The sequence below is a fragment of the Salvelinus namaycush genome, chromosome 2 (assembly GCF_016432855.1).
Source record: "Salvelinus namaycush isolate Seneca chromosome 2, SaNama_1.0, whole genome shotgun sequence".
NCBI classification, from domain to species: Eukaryota; Metazoa; Chordata; class Actinopteri; order Salmoniformes; family Salmonidae; genus Salvelinus; species Salvelinus namaycush.
Genome location: NC_052308.1, coordinates 41012608 through 41032361, shown reverse-complemented (window position 1 = coordinate 41032361; position 19754 = coordinate 41012608). Strand labels below are relative to the sequence as shown.

General features: G+C 44.0%; 1 protein-coding gene across 8 annotated transcripts in view; it reads right to left on the bottom strand.

Annotated features, from left to right (window-relative positions):
* plekha6 (pleckstrin homology domain containing, family A member 6) overlaps window positions 1–19754 on the bottom strand; it is a 129448-nt gene that overhangs the window by 98250 nt on the left and 11444 nt on the right. For 3 of the 8 annotated variants that reach the window (XM_039013056.1, XM_039013064.1, XM_039013073.1), the window contains exon 1: window positions 19036–19192. In XM_039013056.1, the coding sequence (XP_038868984.1) occupies window positions 19036–19055 (20 nt within the window). In that variant the 5' untranslated portion in view covers window positions 19056–19192. Of the gene's footprint in view, window positions 1–7060; window positions 7137–17921; window positions 18016–19035; window positions 19195–19754 lie in introns of those variants that run through there. The other 5 variants (XM_039013082.1, XM_039013099.1, XM_039013091.1 and 2 more) reach the window with 5 other exon arrangements.

Genomic DNA, 19754 nt, shown 5'->3' with positions numbered 1-19754 from the left:
AGATGTACTTTTTAGGTGTACTTTTTATGAAATTTGTATCTAACAGTTGCATGCTAATTGCTAACCGCTAACGTTAGCTACCATTTCTCCCTACTAGCTAGCCACTTTTAGTTTATGTTGTAGTTGGCTAGCTGTTCATGGGTTTTTGTTACATTTAATACACAGGCCTCTTCTATAATTTGTTTGTACTGTTGCCCATATAATACATGGGTGTATATTTAGGGGTTTTGCCCACCACCATCTGCAGTGATAAACTAGCTAACAGTACTAGCTAACTAACCCTGTTCAAATCCTGATGCCTCATACATACACACCTGGTAGGACATAAATGTTTTGCAAAGGCAATTAGCTAGTAAAATAGATTCTTCTAGAGATTGTTTTATTTAATTGGGTTTACTCCTGTATTACTCCCGGCCCTTGGAATACAAAGTGCATACATGGCCCTATTACATGTTTCAAGTTATATATTTGACTCTAGAAGAGTACAATGAAAACAAACGTTGAATTCCACCCACCTGATCAAGAGTTGCTGCTTTATCCCCCATAGCTCCTTATCTCACAATTATGGTACTTTGTTGGAACACTAATTGCCTCTTTCTCAGAACTGAATTGACTGTTTTACTCAAAATAACAGTAATCATGAGCTTGGTACACATTTTGGCAAAAATTATGTTTCCTACTATAGTCCACTTGCCTGTAGCTCTGTGAACTGACAGTATTAAATACAAAACTTGTAGCTTGTTTGATTATAACGACATTTGGGTAGGTTGTTGTTGGGTGATACTGCGAGTGCATGTAGCCAAAGGCATGCAGAGCCCCTTTAAACCAGGTGGATATAATTCAAAAAAAATTCTCTCACAATAATACCAATAATCTCAGTAAATTCACAAGACACTGTTCGGGGGAACTATAATCAAGGCAAGTGATAAAGGTCAAAGGTTGGAATTCTGCTTTACTATCAATCTGGGGTTGGTGGGACTTGAGACTGATGCATTGGTTTACTGTATTCTATTGGTTCTAGTTGCACGGTCAAGAGTGCTTGCAGAGGATGAGAGAGACATTTGGAGAGGAGTTAATATGGACCTGATGAGCGATTAGGAGGATGGCCTGCAAAACAACAAACCAGTGATGTTCGTCAAGTCCCCCTACTTCTGGAATGAGGTGCTCACTTCCCTTAGTCATGAACAACAGAGCTACTTGGCAAGCCACACCACACAAATCATTTCTGGGGAGTTTTCATCAAGGCGACCTATATTCCATGGACCTCTCAACCCTGAACACAATGGAGGCTCACCCTGGACCAAGCTGGATGACTCCTGTTAGTACTGTGCTTGATTCTTTAGAAAACACTTTTGTTGATCTTTGACAGGCTCGTTCATATTCCTCCATATGAAAAGAATCGAGCAGATTACTGGCAGTGTCACACCTGTTCCCGCTCTCCCCCCTGGCGCTCGAGGGCGCCAGGCTCCCCAGCATTGCGCACTCCTGCCATCATCATTACGCACACCTGCCTTCCCACCATCACACGCATCTGCGATTATTGGACTCACCGGGATTCAATCACATCTGTCATTACCTTCCCTATTTCTGTCTGGTTCCACGCTCTGTTCCCTGCTTCTGCATTGATTGTCATATGTCCTTGTTTACCCGTGTGCTGACGCTGTTCCAAAATGTTTGACTCCCCGTACCTGCTTCTCATCCCGGGTGTCGGTCCTTACAGGCAGTAGTCATCCAGCTTGGCCCAGGGCTTCATGGGATGTAGTTTTGTTTTAGGCCCTGAATGCCCTAAATGCAGATGCAATTACCTGCTTTCTCCTGCTCTAATGAAATTAATTGTCATCCTTCAAGAAGTGTATTTGTGTGTTTTATTCAAGGAACTAAGAGTTATTTTAGTATAGGTATGTTGTGGGGTGCTGGAAAAACCGTGATAGTGGTGCTTGAATGTTATTTCTGAAAAAGTGTAGGAACTTGTGTGATATTGATAATAATACCAAAAGATAAAAGTGATTTATTAATTCATGAATTCCTAATTCAATGTAATTCATTCATACATTTTTCCTAATTATGTTTTTAACATACCAGCCACTGAGGCAAGCTAGCAATGACTAGCATTAGCATTCAGTGGGGGGCGAAGCTTGCACAACCTTGAGCAAATGCACAGATATTTACTGCCATTTATAGGAGAGATGTGGGCAGACATGGACAGAGATGTATTGCATAAGAACAACTGCTAAATGACTAAAATGTAAGTGTCAAAGACGTGCATTGGAATTTCAAGATGTATCCTAGTAAGTGGGTAGACTTGTGTCGTCGTTTCTGGTGGTTTACTGAACTGTTTCGGGGCATATACACGTCTGTGTACAAAAGTGGTTCTTCACTAGAGATTTACGGAACGTGTGCAGGGCCAAACACTGCTGGACACGTGCTCGCAAATTTCCAGATACGGTACATTTTCAGACTTGTGCACTGGAGTGTTTGACCCATAAATGTGCCTTTTCATGCAGTGAATGTCACCATTTGCCGTGTAAGACATTTCTTTTTTCATGTCCACCATCCGTCCCTAATGGCAGTTTTTCCCTATGGTAGCAGAGGCTTGGACATTTGTAATCTGATGGATTGAAGGTGTTCTACTATCAGGAAGTCGCTGTATTACGTAACACACTTAACCTGAGATAGTTAAGTGACTGGGTTGCTGATGTATCGGTCTGCTTTGCCTGGGTTGTATTTAATGTGTGAGTGTGTGTGGGCGTGTGTGTGTGACAACACAGATGAAACAAGAGATGTATTGGGGATTGATGCAGAAAGCCAGGCTGAGATATATATTATACTTTAATTTCAATTACATAGATTTTTCCATATACAGTGGGTATAGAAAGTCACCACCTTCTTTCAAAATGTTCACCTTTTGTTGCCTTACAGCCTGAGATGAAAACACATAAAATTTGAATTTTTCCGGCTTTATGTACACACAGTAACCCACAATATCCAAGTGAAAAGTCAAAAAAAACTTTTTTTTAAACTCTGAAGATTATTTACAATTGAAACAGTAAAATACCCTATTTGGATAAATGAATACCCCCCCCCCCCCCCCCCCCCCCTTAGAATTGCAATTGCAAACTTGCTGAGGTATAACCGACCACCTTCCAGATCACAAATCAAGCTAATTGGCTTCCATCTGTGATCAATTGTCGTGACTTTGATTAGTTCAGAATAAAACCAGTTATTCATAGAGGACTCCACTGCTTAGTAGTGCAATTCAAAGCAAAGAATCCACTATGGGCCGAAAAGTACTTTCAAAAGTTCGACGAGATAAAGTTGTGGAAAGGCACAAGTCAGGGGATGGATATAAAAAGATTTCAAAGGCTTTGTCTCTCCCACGGAGCACAGTTAAGACCATTATTAAGAAGTGGGAGGCGTATGGCACCACTCAGACCCTGCATAGATCAGGCCGGCGCTCCAAACTGGATGACCTGGCAAGGAGGAGACTGATCAGAGAGGCTACAAAGAAGCCAATGGCGACTTTGAAGGAGCTTCAGGCCTTTATGGCAAAGACTGGTCAATGTGTGCATGTGACCACAATATCACAAACGCTCCACAAATCTGGCTTCTATGTGAGGGTTGGCGAGTAAAAAAGCACTCCTCAAAAAAAGCCACATCAAGTCTCGTTTGAGCTTTGCCAAAAAGCACATTGTAGATTCCGAGGCCAAGTGGCAAACGGTGCTGAGGTCAGATGAGACCATAATTGAACTTTTTGGCCTGAACGCAAAACGATGTCTGGCGAAAACCCAAAGGATATAGTAGCAATGCTGGGTGGGTGGAGCAGGGTACCCGTGTCAGTTGTTCTTCTATCATGTACAGTGTTCGAACGTAGAGGATAATCCTGTACCTTAAGAGCTAGTTAAATAACGTAAATTATTTTTGTGAAGAAAACAAGAATGCCACAAAAATCACTGCGTGGACACTGTATGGATGTATTTTCTCTACTATGTTTGAGTATCTCTAATCACACCCCCCTTCTCTCTCACTGAGTACACACAGTACTCAGGGCGCAGTATCAGGGCCAGCCAGAGGGTCAGTGTGTTAACAGCAGCCTTAGGAGGAGGAAGAGTTCTATTATCACTCAGAGACAAACACAAGGAGTGAGTGGGTGGAGAGAGAGAGAGAGAGAGAGAGAGAGAGAGAGAGAGAGAGAGAGAGAGAGAGAGAGAGAGAGAGAGAGAGAGAGAGAGAGAGAGAGAGAGAGAGAGAGAGAGTATACAGTAGGCCTAGAGTACAATTTGAGTCAGCGTTTGTGTGTGTGTGTGTGGGCGGTTTTGGCTTTCTAACTCAAAATGCAATAATTCCTCTTACTCCTATCTAGTTCTTCATATAGATAATTGTGTTTCAGTTATACTGTTGTCAACCTCGCAACCGTTCACAAACTCTTTGAATACCTTTCTCAAAGCCTCTCTCAAATGCTAAATGTTTACAAGCAAGTTGATGCTGAGTTGTACCCAGACATATCTCACATTTTCTTTGTGCGTGAGAAAGAGACGAAGGCTTCCCCCTTCTTTTCTATTCATCTTCAATGTCCTTATTGAATTATTCATATGAGCATTAATGCTATATTTTGTCAAATGGCTTTCTTGAATAGTGTCTCCTCGCTCAGTGTGAATTGATGAATATTCAGTCTCATGAATAGTTAATGGCCTATAAGAGATTTTCTCCATGCATTTTTGATCACTCCATTTTATATATAGCAGGAGAATGGTCTTTGGGTATTGTAGTCCTTGTCGAACCTACAGAGATGTAGACAGAAGTAGAGAAACTACAGCTACACTGCACCTCAGATTAGAATGTCAGAGCTGGGTGGGTGGCTGAGTGGGTAATGGGTCTTGTAATACTGTATGTAATTCCTCATTTAGAATTTGGAATTGCTCATTAACAATTTAGAATTCCTCATCAAAAATGTTAAATTTCTCATTTGGAGTTTCTGATGAGTATCAGCCTCTGTCTTTCACCGTACTCATGTGCAATCTATGAAAAACACATTACTGTGTAAGCCTCAATGGAAACGCTTTACCTCACGTACTGTAAGCAACAACTGGTTTAATCATGTTGTACCTGTATGTAAGTACAGGTAGTTTCATAGTCCTTACCACTGCTAATTACTTTAATCCAAGTTAATACTAAAACGTGTACAACAATAGAAGTAGGCCTAAGTGCAGGATCAACGCATGTACCTACAAGCCCGTTCCAATAACTAACATAGGGTTATTTCACTAGTACTGCAATACTCTGCTATAAAGACCTATTTTAAGTCAAGCATAGCGGTCTGTTATAATCCAGCGTCAGGTCACTTGGCAGACTAGCTCTCTGATAGGGAACCAGAGGGGAGAGTTTGGACATGCGGTCCAGTTCACAGTCTTGCGACCACTGGGATCATTCTCTGATCCTTCTCTGATCCTTCTCTGATCCTTCTCTGATCCTTCTCTGATCATTCTCTGATCCTTCTCTGATCCTTCTCTGATCATTCTCTGATCCTTCTCTGATCATTCTCTGATCCTTCTCTGATCATTCTCTGATCCTTCTCTGATCCTTCTCTGATCATTCTCTGATCCTTCTCTGATCATTCTCTGATCCTTCTCTGATCATTCTCTGATCATTCTCTGATCATTCTCTGATCATTCTCTGATCATTCTGTGATCCCTCCTACTTGTTGGCAGGTAGTTAGCTGGCAAACGTTCAGCACAGGGGCGTAGCGACCCGGTCGGGTTCCCAAACCTCAAACTCCTTCATTAGACTCTCTATCTGCCAGTGAGTCTCTGATAACAACTGAGCAGAGCTAACCTTCTGACTATCAAACATGTAATCCCTGAAACTGCATAACTCCCTTCTCACTCCTACAACATAACTACGAGTTGTGTGCTCTGGTGCTAATGATACGGTAGGCAAATGATGAATCATATAAACATTTCAGTAAACAAAGATTTCCAGTAAAAACTCTGTCGCAGAGTGATGTAACATCTACTCTGCCTTCCTAATATGGCCACGGCCCAAACCACATCACACAGGAAGGCCCAGGGACCAGAAGAGAAGAGGACAGAAGAAGGAGGAGGAGAAGGAGGAAGTTTGGTAATGACTACCCAGTAGATGTTATTACCCAGAACCTGGCAAAGACCAACATCGAAAACATTGTAACTAGCATACGATTCATTAAAAAAATTATTTTGAGGGAAGCAGCAAAAAATCAATTTGTCCGTCCGTTCTCGAACAACATACAGTACATTACCCAGAGGTAAGACTAAATCCATTACCACATGGACACGACCGCAATCTCTGTGTACAAATCTGTAAATCTCAGCTCCATACAAAAAACTCTGCCTTTCCCGTCCCTGCTGAAACCTGATAATATGCTGGGCATTACATGAAGGAATAATGACAGTATTTCCTTATTGCAGGACTGAGGCAGCAGTGACCTGAACAGACCGTTTGCTATTGTAATGTTATCTGACTTATGGTCATTTTATCTGAATGTAACCCATAAAGAGTCGCTGCAGGCTTCGTGTAGATAGGTAAATAGGGACATAAATGAATAGTAATGTAATGTAGGCCTGCCTGGAAGTGTTAGTTATCGTGACTTTATGCAGGGTGTGATCACGTCACTGCTGTGGTGAACCTGAGGGGATGTAGGCAAACTAGTGGGACACTAAAGGGGTCCTCTCCGGGAATATTCCACTGACATAAAAGTCCACCAGCACGCGCACACACATATGAAAAATACCCTATTAGGTTGGTTGTGTAAGTAAGAAGAGAGTACAGTCCAGCATGAAAAGGCTTCCTAATTCCCTCTCATATTCCTCAAGGTCTCCAATTACTTAATTAGATACACGGAGCTGACTGAACCACCATCACCTCTGGTTTTTGTTTCTACTTGGTAGTTAATTCCGCACAATCGGCCCAGCGTCACCCGGGTTTGGCCGGGGTAGGCCGTCATTATAAATAAGAATTCGTTCTTAACTGACTTGCCTAGTTAAATAAAGGTTCAATTGAAAAAAATAAAAACATGTATTGCACTCACCTTGCGTACCAGGTCTGAATCAGTCGCGGATTAGAAGAACCAGAATTGGGCGGCCCTGCACTAAGCCACCATTTAACTGCGTGAGGGAGAGAGAGAGAGAGAGGGAGAGAGGGAGAGAGGGAGAGAGGGAGAGAGGGAGAGAGAGAGAGAGAGAGAGAGAGAGAGAGAGAGAGAGAACCAGAGAGAGAGAGCGAGAGAGAGAGAGAGAGAGAGAACCAGAGAGAGAGAGCGAGAGAGAGAGAGAGCCAGAGAGAGAGAGAGAGAGAGCCAGAGAGAGAGAGAGAGAGAGCCAGAGAGAGAGAGAGAGAGAGCCAGAGAGAGAGAGCGAGAGAGAGAGAGCCAGAGAGAGAGCCAGAGAGAGAGAGAGAGCGAGAGCGAGAGCGAGAGCGAGAGCGAGAGCGAGAGCGAGAGCGAGAGAGAGAGAGAGAGAGAGATGGAAGGAGTGTTGGGTTTAGTTGTATTGTGTATTGAGTGTATCCATGTCTAATGTATGACAGCAGGCTGTTGAGGGTATTGATCTCTGGGTCTCTGGAGACTGAGGCTCTCTGGCCTCAGACTCCCCGCAAACAGATCAATGAAGCCTGGGCAGAGACTGCTGACTGGGCCTTACTGGACCTTCCACGGAACAACCCCCACAATTACCAATCACACGTTAACACAACACAATGCAGGGCAGCACAGTAATGTGATATACAATAGCATCACAACATGGCACAGATCACAGGACAACAAATGCCTCAAAAAACACAAATGTACACACTGCATCTCACCAAGATACACTAACAGTATACAGCTAAGCACCGTTTACAGTACTAACACACTACCAGATAACAAGCACAAGAGAATGCTACTTTTGGAGATGATAACATGCTGACTTGCCCTAGAAAACTGATCCCCTTGAAAAATCCCTTGAGAAACATTGTGACAAGGTATTTATTGGTCTCCGAGTTTTTACAGCCCCTTGCCCCATCCACAATATGAAACAATAAACAGAAATCCACAGAAAGTCAACCAATCACAGGCTTTTAACCGGTCCCTAATCTCGGTAAACAGGTTCCAGGGTTGCGTAACTGCGTCATGAAACACGATCCGGCAGATCTGGATGTAATGTATCGGTTATGGATGTAGCATTTTCTGTACAGGTCATTATCGTGTGCCCAGAGGGCTGTAAATCTATCAGACGCACCCTGATGACATCATATCCCCAGGGAGATGGATGGGGGCTCAATGCCAGGTCTAGAGATCTGTCTCTGTCTCTGTCTCTGTCTCTGTCTCTGTCTCTGTCTCTCTCTCTCTCTCTCTCTCTCTCTCTCTCTCTCTCATTTTATTTTTTTCTCTCTCATTCTTTGGAGGAGGAGGACTAGAGGGAATGAGACCTGTCCGTGTAGGCCAGGTTTGTGTGTTATTATAGCATGGTTGGAGTCTTAATCAAGCTGATGACAGATAGCCTCGGAGGTCTGAAGGGAGTTCTGCTGTCAGAGAAATGAAATGTCTAATAGCAAACATGTGTATGGCTCCTCAGAGAGAGAAAGGGAGATATGGAGAGAGACAGAGCGATAGAGAGAAAGAGAGACTATCTGCCACCACATTTCTGCCTGTCAGTATCACTTTCTGAGATCCTACGATTTCCTTGTCACTCGACAGAAGGCTTTCTCTGTGGAGGTTGAGGATTTGACCGTCAGTCTCACCCTCAATGACAGATGAACGTATGAAAAGTCAGTGCACAAACAATCCCCTATTGGAGGTTTTATTTTGCCTGGCCATTGGCCGCACAGCAAAATAATAAGACATCAATTCAATCAGCACAAACAGATAGCCAGTTACCCGGCTCTGACATGAGGATGTGTTTGATTTCATAGCATATACTGCAACCTTATTCAAAATGACACTTACACCTACAAAATATTAGAGCTGTGCACCAAATGTATTCTGCTGTAGTAAGCTGGGTCAGACATTACCGCCATCGGTAGACAAGGTCAAACACAAGCCTATAATACAGTAATGGTAATTGCATGATTCCTTAATGGGATTACTGTACTGCTGACAGAAATATGACCATATGAATAACATATAATCTATTCCAAAACACTTCATAGTGTGGGACTTCATTATGGCTGGAGGGGAACTAGGCTAGTCTGTTGCTGGGTTTGTCACACATTCACATCAAGAGTATCTCACAAACAGGCACGTATGCACACACGTGGTTGTAGGCTACACATATATTCACAAACAGCAACAAGTCCACACACACACACACACACAAACACAGGCAGATAAGATCATTGAGATTTAAATAAGATTCACGTGACCACAGCCCGCTTGCCAACAGTTATAAAGGCAGCAGCTGAGTGCCGAGTGCCAAGTCTGAGACAACACAATATTGTATCTGATAGCAGGAGGATATGAAGATCTAAAGATGACAACAAAGTCCCAAATGGCACCCTATTCCCTATGTGGTGTTAGAAATCCTTTTTTTAAGGAAACAGAAACACATTGACTGCTGGGAGGATTTGCACCGATGTTAACATCCCTGGTGAGTGAGTCTGCACCGCAGCCTGGTTACTATCCACTTACACACTAGGACAGGAGAGAAGAGTAGTGAACACACTGCTCTAGCTGGAGGAGATGGCATTTGCAACTACACGACCATGTTCAAGTCGAACTCTGTATTGTCTTGCTCATGAGATGTTGTAGACTATTTTCTATGTGTCAACTGTTACATATTTTGAAATTATTCACCTATTCCAATGGTTTTGATATCAACACTGGAACATTAAACCAAGTGAGCGGAACCGTCTCATTCTAGAGCAGACTAGCCCCCTCTAGTGTTGACCCACACCCACTGCAGCACGACTGAAACAGAACCCAGCTCTGCTTAGAGAGAGAGAGAGAGAGAGAGAGAGAGAGAGAGAGAGAGAGAGAGAGAGAGAGAGAGAGAGAGAGAGAGAGAGGGAGAGAGAGAGAGAGAAAGAGAGAGAGAGAGAGAGAGAGAGAGAGACGAGGCTCCTGTCCCATTGTCTCAGAGAGAGTATCAGCTGTAGAAGTCCAGAGCAGAGCATAACAAGCAACGTATCCGTGTCATCTCATTTTTGTGAGTCAGACAGAGTGTGACACTGTGAGGAAAGTGATCTGATACCACAACTGCGACTGCTACTGTCATGATATGACTGTGAAAGCTGAAAGCCATCTAGGTCCGATAACAGTGAGTGGGGATTATGAATGAATAGGATCCTGGAGTGTGTGGTTGACTGTCATTCACAGCTCAAACCTCTGGTTTTCATCCCCTCCTTCTAATCAGGGACTGATTCCGACCTGCTACACGAGGTGAGTGGAATGAACTACCAGGTAGAAACAAAAAACAGATGTGTTTCGGCCCTCCAAGACCGGAAGTGAACAGCCCTGTACTAAAGCAATTTTTTGGACCACACACTGCCTTCAAAAGAGTTAACCAACACTGTAAAATGTAGCCTCCAAGCAACAAACTACTGCAAACACGCCGTCAACATTGTCATTTACTGATGACCTAAGTAGATGAACCTCTGGCGCACCAAACCTTAATCTAAATTAACTTTATTGATCAGCGATGTTAACATCAATGCAAATCCTCCCAGCAGTTAATGTGTTTCTGGAGGCAGCTAGATTAAGATCATAGACTAATGTGGCACTCAGTGCATTCACGAACTCAGTGAAAGCTGTTCCCTACAGAGAGAGAGACATACAAACACGCACGCACACACACACTTTTCTAATTACAAGGAGTAACTCAATTGTGTGTGTGTGTGTGTACTTGAGGGTAGAGTTCCTAAACTGCAGGCCCAGCAGCATGCAGAGCGGCGTCAACACAGGAGTGGACTGGCTGGATTTCAGTACAGTACAGGAGTCAGCAATCTATCATGGTTTAGGTGGACTTCAAACACCAGTCTCTATAGATGTATCCAAAAAGCAGTCAGGTTTACCAGATAATATCCTTTATTAAGTGTATTAATGCCGCATGTGTAGTATTGACTGAATTATGTCAGATAATGAGCGATAGGAGCAAAAATAACCACGGATAATGATCATTTTTCTAATAGAGAGGGGTAGCAACCTTAAATGAGAAACAGACAATTTGAAGACTATTTTCTTGATGCCAAATAGAATGGAGAAGATTAGATTAGAAGATAACTTTGTTTGTGATGTCAGTCTATTAAAGTATGCTAAATAAGACGTTCTGTCAATACACTATGATTCAAGGACATTCATCAGTTTAGCAGTCCATCATGTACAGTCTATTATATACAGTATGTCCAGATCATGTCTGTCCGATGACCTCGCTAAGCATCTAGTGGAATCCTCCTCTAACATCCTGACAGTCAGGCCACCGTTAAGCTGCCCTACCCTGACAGGGTCATGCCAGTCACACACACACACACACACACACACACACACACACACACACACACACACACACACACACACACACACACACACACACACACACACACACACACACACACACACACACACACACACACACACACACACACACACACACACACACACACACACACCAGCCAGAAACCCATTGCTGAAACCCATTCTTGTTTTGGCTAAAATGATGCGGCTTTCTGCCTTGTTTAGCAGTGAGGCCCAGTGATTCAGTATCCTCAAACACAACTTTACCATTTGATTTGGGCACAGAAATGTGCTAACAATGGTCAAGGTCATCCTCTAAATCTAGAGGCCAGTTAGTTAGTGGGGCGGGAAGGCAGCATACCACCGAGACAAAGAGACCTAGCTAATCTCTGACAAGCAGAGATGTATTAAGAGAGGGATAAGGGTCAGGCCTGGGAATGTTTTTGACAAATCACTCCTTGGACCAACGCAGCTGGAGTTTGTCAACCTCCTCACAGAGCTAACAAGACGGTCCTAGATAAGATGACAGGGAGGCTGAGGAGGAGGGAAGCATCATGACAAAACAGAACCATGAAGGAATGAACATTTACTGTTTTGACACATCCTATTCATCGCGCTAACTCACACTGCCAGAGAAAATGAGAAAGGGCTCATATAACGCTGGGACCGTGTTGGCTATCAACGAGACGGAAGGATTATTTGTCTGTCTACTTTTTCTGTGTGAAAGGCTAAGGTCTACTCTGTAGTTTCACTGATGAACTGTACTCCCGGACTCAAAGGGGAGTTGATTTAAAAATGTCGATTTCCACCTAAATAGACATACCCCAAAGTAATTAGAGGGCCATAAACAATACCTAGTCATGCTGATACTATCCTAAAGATTAAGATCTCACCTTTTTGGTCAAAAATAGTTATACATTGCTGAGGTGTAGCCACTTTTGAAGACACAAGCTCAAGAACACAGTACAAATATGATACAAAAATATTTTTTTCCTATTCAACAAAATTGTGGGAACAGGGCTTGAAATTATTGAAATTCTGTCTAAATATAGTAACAATCAAATAATAAATGACTTACTATAATACTTCACATTTCTTATAACTGTAAAATAAATAAGATCATACTTAGTGACAGTACAAAATTGGCACCATTAATAACTGACGACAGAGTATTTTCTGCCCACTGTCCTCTGGGCGACGCAAAGATGCCATTCAAATGTCTGCTGGCTCGTTACAACTTCAGCTTTAAGCAGAGCGTGGTCTTGTTTAAATTTGACTAAATTATTTTGTATTTTTTCAGGTTCTGAGAAGATCACAGCGAGGCTGCTTTTGCTGCAATCTCTAGGGTCTCCCGTTTCATATGCCGCATTGTAAGGGGAGCTGCGAGGTTCACAGGCAGTGGATATCGATCCTTTGTCTGGATAGGCCAGAAAATGTGATGTGGTGGTCCCTATGCAAATGAGGTGTCAGGTTTCACGTTCTGCATCTCAGATGAGAGCAAAGAACGACGAGCGAAGCGGGACAACCAGCGAGTTCACGGAGTGTACAGCAATTGATGTCGCGCCATTCACAGAGCGCTCCGTACACAAAAATGTCAGCCGGAATTGGTCCAGAACCGCTCAAAGGCCCCAAAATAAGGGACTTAACGTTTAAGAGGTTTTAAACATGCTTTTAATCTGTAAAATGTATCTGGCTCTGTGATACTGTATCTGAATAGAACGTACAACAACAAGTCATCTGTTCTGTTGGTTGTCTGTCAAACCTAAACCATATGATCCCTCCATCCTCTAAACACCACATGACATTAAATCAGAAGGCTGCAAAGGAACATTGCATATAATCTGCCTCCTCTTTAGCTCCCCTCCCTCTTCCTCTCGGTGACGAGGATATCCGACTCCCTTCAATCTCTCCCATTTCCAATTATAGCCCTGTGTCAACATGGAGATGAGAGCGAGAAAGAGAGAAAGAAACAGATCTGATTAAACAGCAGCTAGAGTGAGGAGGCAGGCATCTTCCATCTCGGATAAAAGAGGGGGAAACGGAGGAGAAGCTAGGGGGAAGTGGAGGAGAGGATAGGGGGACTCGGAGGAGAGGCTGGCCCCTGGCCCTGGCCTTTAGTTAAAGACAGCCAGATATGCATTCAGGCAGGCTAATTAGTGTATAACGTCCCTGTTAGCAATAGAAGTGAACCGCTAACATAAACCATACGCCTGCTGCACTGCCACTGATACACAGAGAACAAACACACTGATAACATGTGGAACACTCAACTCATTGCTAACAACCCAGGAATGAGAATGAGGATGAGGATTAAAAAAAAATTGCATGAATACAGAGAAACCGGTCAACGGTAACATTCACTTCAGAATGTCTCCACTGTGCTCGTTACACAAACCACTCTGGTACAAAGTCTATTCCCGGAGCCATTAATGGCTTTGATATTTAGATGTTGCATGGGAGTCTATAATAGAGCTGCTTTGAGTCAGAGTTGAACTCAGGTTGTGGTGAATAACCTCAGTCAGAGGTTCCTTTTTTTGGCCACTGTTCCAGAGCTGAATGCCTGGCTAACTAGCGTGAAGCATCTTTCCCTGATTACGTTCACATAGAACTGGAGGAAATTGGCCCCTCCATCATCTAAATGTGTAAACCTCCTGACCCAATGTGTTTCAGTGAGCGCTAAAACAAAGGAGTGATTTTGCGGGTCTCTTAGGAATTCCCCTGCTGTTCATTTTACAATTAGAAGCTTATCCAGCACAGCTTAGCTACTAGCGCCGACACAACCACACTAGCTAATCAGCTTGGTCACAGTGGCGAGGCTCTTAAACAAACGTGACCCACTTGTGCCCACTTGTGTGTGTGTGTGTGTGTGTGTGTGTGTGTGTGTGTGTGTGTGTGTGTGTGTGTGTGTGTGTGTGTGTGTGTGTGTGTGTGTGTGTGTGTGTGTGTGTGTGTGTGTGTGTGTGTGTGTGTGTGTGTGTGTGTGCATGCAAGATTGTGTGCGGGTGCGCTATGGTGTGTGCGCTCGTGCGTACGCGCGTGTGAGCATTTGTGACTTTCCTCTGGCACTGGTCTGAATGAGTGGCGTCTCACAGTGGAAACCTCTTTCAAGGGGAACCCCAGTGGCTTAAGTAAATAAATGCTCATAGCAAGCTTCCAATGTTACACGGGGACTTCAACAATCTATGTATTTATGACATAGATAATGTACATGGAGAGATTACCTTTCTAATCATATAGTAACGTACATACTGGGATATCAGCAATACACTCAAAGCGAAAGCCTACTCTTCAGCCGTCAAGTTTTCTGGCTCCTTGTTTGACCTCCCGCAGTCCCACAGTGAGCTCAGTGCATAACACGTCCTCTCCCAACCCCAGTCCCAGGCCTCCAGGAGGGATTCAACAGCATACCGTTTCACAACAGCATACCAGCATTGACTCAGGCCAATAGACTGAGGCCAATAGACTGAGGCCAATAGACTGAGGCCAATAGACTGAGGCCAATAGACTGAGGCCAACGCTGTCTACGACATCAGAACAACACACAGTCTCACTGAAGTTCTTACTACGATCAAAATCAAGTTCTAGAATGCTCTCTTGGAAGCTAATACATCCTGCCAGAAGTCGAGAGAGCCTGGCACTATCAGGTTATGCTGCATTTTGATCCAAATGATTGAGTTATTGACATATTACTCTAGATACCACGATTCATGTGGTTACGTTCAAAAGAATACAATATAACAATTGCTGGCACCATTCAAACCAATGAGGGTTTGGAACTTTAAAACCAATTATCTCAGAATCCTCATTTGGCAGATGGAACCTTAAAGTCCCAAAACTCTCAAAGAGCTGGATTATTTTCATCCCATTCCCGGTTTTGCAGAGGGAATATTCCCGTTAAGCACACATTCCAGCTACGAAGGGGCGTTGCCGGTACATTCCAGCTGCAGAGGGACCATGCCGGAACATTCCAGGCCATAAAATCCCCCATCCGTCTCTCTATCCCTGACTCTGTCTCCACTCTCTTTCTCCATCGGCACACTCAGGCTCTCGTTAACTCCACAGACGAGAATACTGAGGCTCAACGCCAGAGAGGCCCCACACAGCACATACACAGACTACATACTACTGTAGAGAGACAGATGTGTGTGTGTGTGTGTGTGTGTGTGTGTGTGTGTGTGTGTGTGTGTGTGCGTGCGTGCGTGCGTGCGTGCGTGCGTGCGTGCGTGCGTGCGTGCGTGCGTGCGTGCGTGCGTGCGTGCGTGCGTGTGTGTGTGCGTTCTTCCACTTGCTCAGGTGAATGTCCTCTCTGAACCCTCAGGTGAGATTTGAACAGGAAGTGACATGTGATCATGTGTCAGCTTCCTGCTCACCTGTTCACCTGTCAACAAATCATTCAAACAGTCCCAGGCAGAGCACTGACCCATAGAGGAGAAGGAAGGTAGAGAATCAAACGCCATACTTGTCCTGGATTGGTTGAGGTTCCACCTATAGAATCTGGTCATTTTCTATGTTTCTCACAGTTCTCAGCCTATATGTTTTGTACTATACCATTGTTGTGTTTGACCTCACTTTGAAGGAAACAGGCATGTGCCCTTTGTTAGTCATAGAGTGATACATGACTTGAGGCACAGTGCAAATAGAGCTGAATTAAAATTAATTCCTGGTTTCACTTGGAGAAGTCAAAAGTCTGTCACCCTTTCCTCTTCTTGAACTTTATTGTGGGTGAACTGAGTCTACGCTTTATCTTTATCACACGCTTCCCTTACTTCTCTCTCTCTCCCTCTCCCTCTCCCTCCCTCTCTCCTGCTCTTTCTCTCTCTCTCTGTTTGAACTAGAGGAATTCCTCCAGGAAAAACAGGCCGGTCTCCTCTCTCTGTTTGCCAAGAAAACGTCCTGGTGGAAGAGAGACTCCCTCCCTCATCTCTGACAACCCAGCTTCCCATCTCAACCCTCCCCTAGAGCCCTCATCCTCTCCTCTCACCCACTCCTCTAAAACACTCTCACCCTCCATAGTGCATATTCACTGTTTTGCAATGAAGGTCTACAGTAGCCTCAGGAGCACTCTGTGGGGTAGCACCATGGTGTAGCCGGAGGACAGCTAGCTTCTGTCCTCCTCTGGGTACATTGACTTCAATACAAAACCTAGAAGGCTCATGATTCTCACCCCCTTCCATAGACTTACACAGTAATTATGACAACTTCCGAAGGATTCCTACAACCTATCTGAGCTCTTGCAGCATGAACTGACATGTTGTCCACCCAATCAAAGGATCAGAGAATGAATCTAGTACTTAGAAAATAGGTGAAAAGTTTTGAACAAACTCATTTCTTCCAAAATGAAGGAGAGAGAGAGAGAGAGAGAGAGATATTTTGTAGTATATATTTCTTCACTTACTAGCCTACTCAAACACCTGGATCAAACAGAGAGGGATACTACTACTATACTATGTTATCTAGCTGGCTATGGCTATCCAACACTGTAACTCCTCCAAGTCAAGGTAAGCTTTTGGTTTTAGTAATTTATTGCCACTGGGGCACGCCAGTATAACTGCTAAACTGCTTGCTGCTGACTATACACTGTACTGCATGATTTAAGTTTTAGTCACATGCACAAGTACAGTGAAATGCCTTTCTTGCAAACTCAAAACCCAACAATGCAATAATCAATAACAATGTATCACTATAAAAAAAACACTAGAAATAGAATAGGAAATATGAAGTACACAATAAAGTAAGTAAGTAAGCATACTATACTACTATATGAATGTAGTGGGTTTACTAACGCGTTAGTTCTAGTACATATGTTGACTATGACGTGCCAACAATGTAGGCTGTGTGTAGTGGTTAGCGTTCATGATATGAAGGTTTGGCTTAGAATTTTTTTTTCTTCCTGGTAACAGACAACTGATGTGTTGTGCACTGAAGTCCACGAGCGAATGGGAAAGGGTGAGAGGAGGAGAGCGCGTAAACAGATGCAAGAAGGAATTATATATACAATGAGCTGTTTACATGTGGCTGCTATGAAAGTGAACTGTGTTTGCGTGTGATCAGGGGTGTATTCATTGCGCCGATTCTGTTGAAAAACATTTCTTAAATGGAAGTAAATGGAATAAACATGCCTGAATTTGCCCAATAGAAATACTTGTTTACAACTGTTGGACTAATGATTACACCCTAGATCAGCTATATGCAGGCAAGAGTGTGCAAGGTGGTATTGAACGTGTCACAGTCTGTCACCTTGATTACTCAAAATGTTCTCGACCTGTGCACCTACGTTGTAAACGTCATTCATAGGCTAGGTTGCCGCAACCTCATGATGGGTACAGGGAATATTCTAGTATCGTGTAGTAGCCTAAACCTATCGATGTTACATTGAACTGTGTGAATGGAATATGAATGGCAGTCATCCAACATGCTGAAATAGAAACAAAAATGATCATCTTCCCTCATCTTAAACGGCACAAACCTCCACTGGTGTGAGTGTGTCTGTGCACGTCTGTGCCTCCGTGTTGTGCGTAGGTTCACAGCAGGTTCAGTCAGGCAGGAGTCCTTCCCTTGACCTTTGAACCCAGCCACAAAAACAAGAGGTCAGGGAGAAGGAGGGTATCTTATCACCCTCAGTAACATCACTAGTCAGTCTGACAGGGGGTGGTCACTGTCAGTCTGACAGGGGGTGATCTCCAGGAAAGACCAATGGATCAATGATTCTTGGTACTGAAGCCCATTGGTACTCAGTAAATGCCATTGACTGGCCGCTAGCCATTGATTGGTCACTTTATTACTGTAAGATCTCCATACAGATGACCTCGTCCAGCCGTACTCAACAGGCAGACTGGGGGTCCGGATCCAGAACCAGAACCGTGTCCCGACTAAAAACAGTTGGTAGTACATTGGGGACACAGACTCTACCATGATATCTGCTGATATGAAGGCCAGAGCAGGTATAGCAAAGGAAACCTTGAACAGAACAGCTAGATAGGAGGCAAGTTCACAATCACCTGGTCAACTATTAACATGCTCTACCACTCACTACTGCTGACCTGGTTTATCATAGATACCCACACACCTCTCTCTCATTGAGTCCACGTGGTCTCCTCTATCGTGGCTACGGTTGCATCACAAACAGATACAGTTTGTTTTGTCTGTGTGTGCATCCGTGACGTGTGAGTGTGTATAGGTATGCATGTAAGAATCTTCATGACTGTATGTGACCGGGTGATTAGGGGTTTACATGTGTTTATGTCAGTGGTGGCTGGCAGGACGGAGAACAGGCTCATTGTAATGACTGGGATGGAATAAATTAAATGGTGTAATAATTGTCTTGAGTATCTTTCCATTAATTCCAGTCCAGCCATTATGATGAGCCTGTCTTCCTAAATCTACGCTCTCCAGCCTCCTCTATGACGGTGCCCCGTTGAAAGTCACTGAGCTCTTCAGTAAGGCCATTCTACTGGATGTGTGCTCGATTTTATACACCTGTCAGCAACTGGTGTGGCTGAAATAGCCGAATCCACCAATTTGAAGGGGTGTCCACATACTTTTGTATATATAGTGCAAGAGCAGAATGAAGACAGACCTACCTCACTGCTGACTCCTCCATGATCCCCCTCCTTTCTCTCTTGAACTCTCTCAGTAGATTCTCCGTCTAATGCACCTATCTCGCAGCCTGGAAATGCAGTCTGCTCTGCCCTCTCTTTCCACTATTTTCTCTTCTCCCTCTCTCCTCTCTTTCTCTTATTACCCTCTCACTTACTCTACCCTCCCCTCTCACTTACTCTACCCTCCCCTCTCACTTACTCTACCCTCCCCTCTCACTCTATCACTCGCTTACTCCCCTCGCTATTTAACTCACAATGTCCTCCACCTTCCCACTTTCTCTCCCTCTCTTTTTGCATCTCTTTCTCTCTCTCTCTCTGTGTCTCTCTCGCTCTCTCCACTCTCCCTCCCTCCCTCCCTCCCTCCCTCCCTCCCTCCATCCCTCCCTCACTCCCTCCATCCCTCCCTCCCTCTCTCTCGCTCTCTTTCCCTCTCGCTCTCTCCCTCTCTGCAGACAGTTGACTCAGAGCCAGGGTCCAGAGGCCAGTATGAGTGGAATTTAAACAGGGCAGAGAGCAGAAACAATCGTTCCTTTGCGGCTAATATCTTTTTCTTTCTCCCTGAGCTGAACTCGTGCACACACATGGGTTATATTCCCTACACAGCTAAGGCAAGGTGCACACACACACAGACACATACACATGGATTACATTCCCAGAGGAGCAGACAGCTGTATTTAAGCACAACGCTCATTCCCATCTTT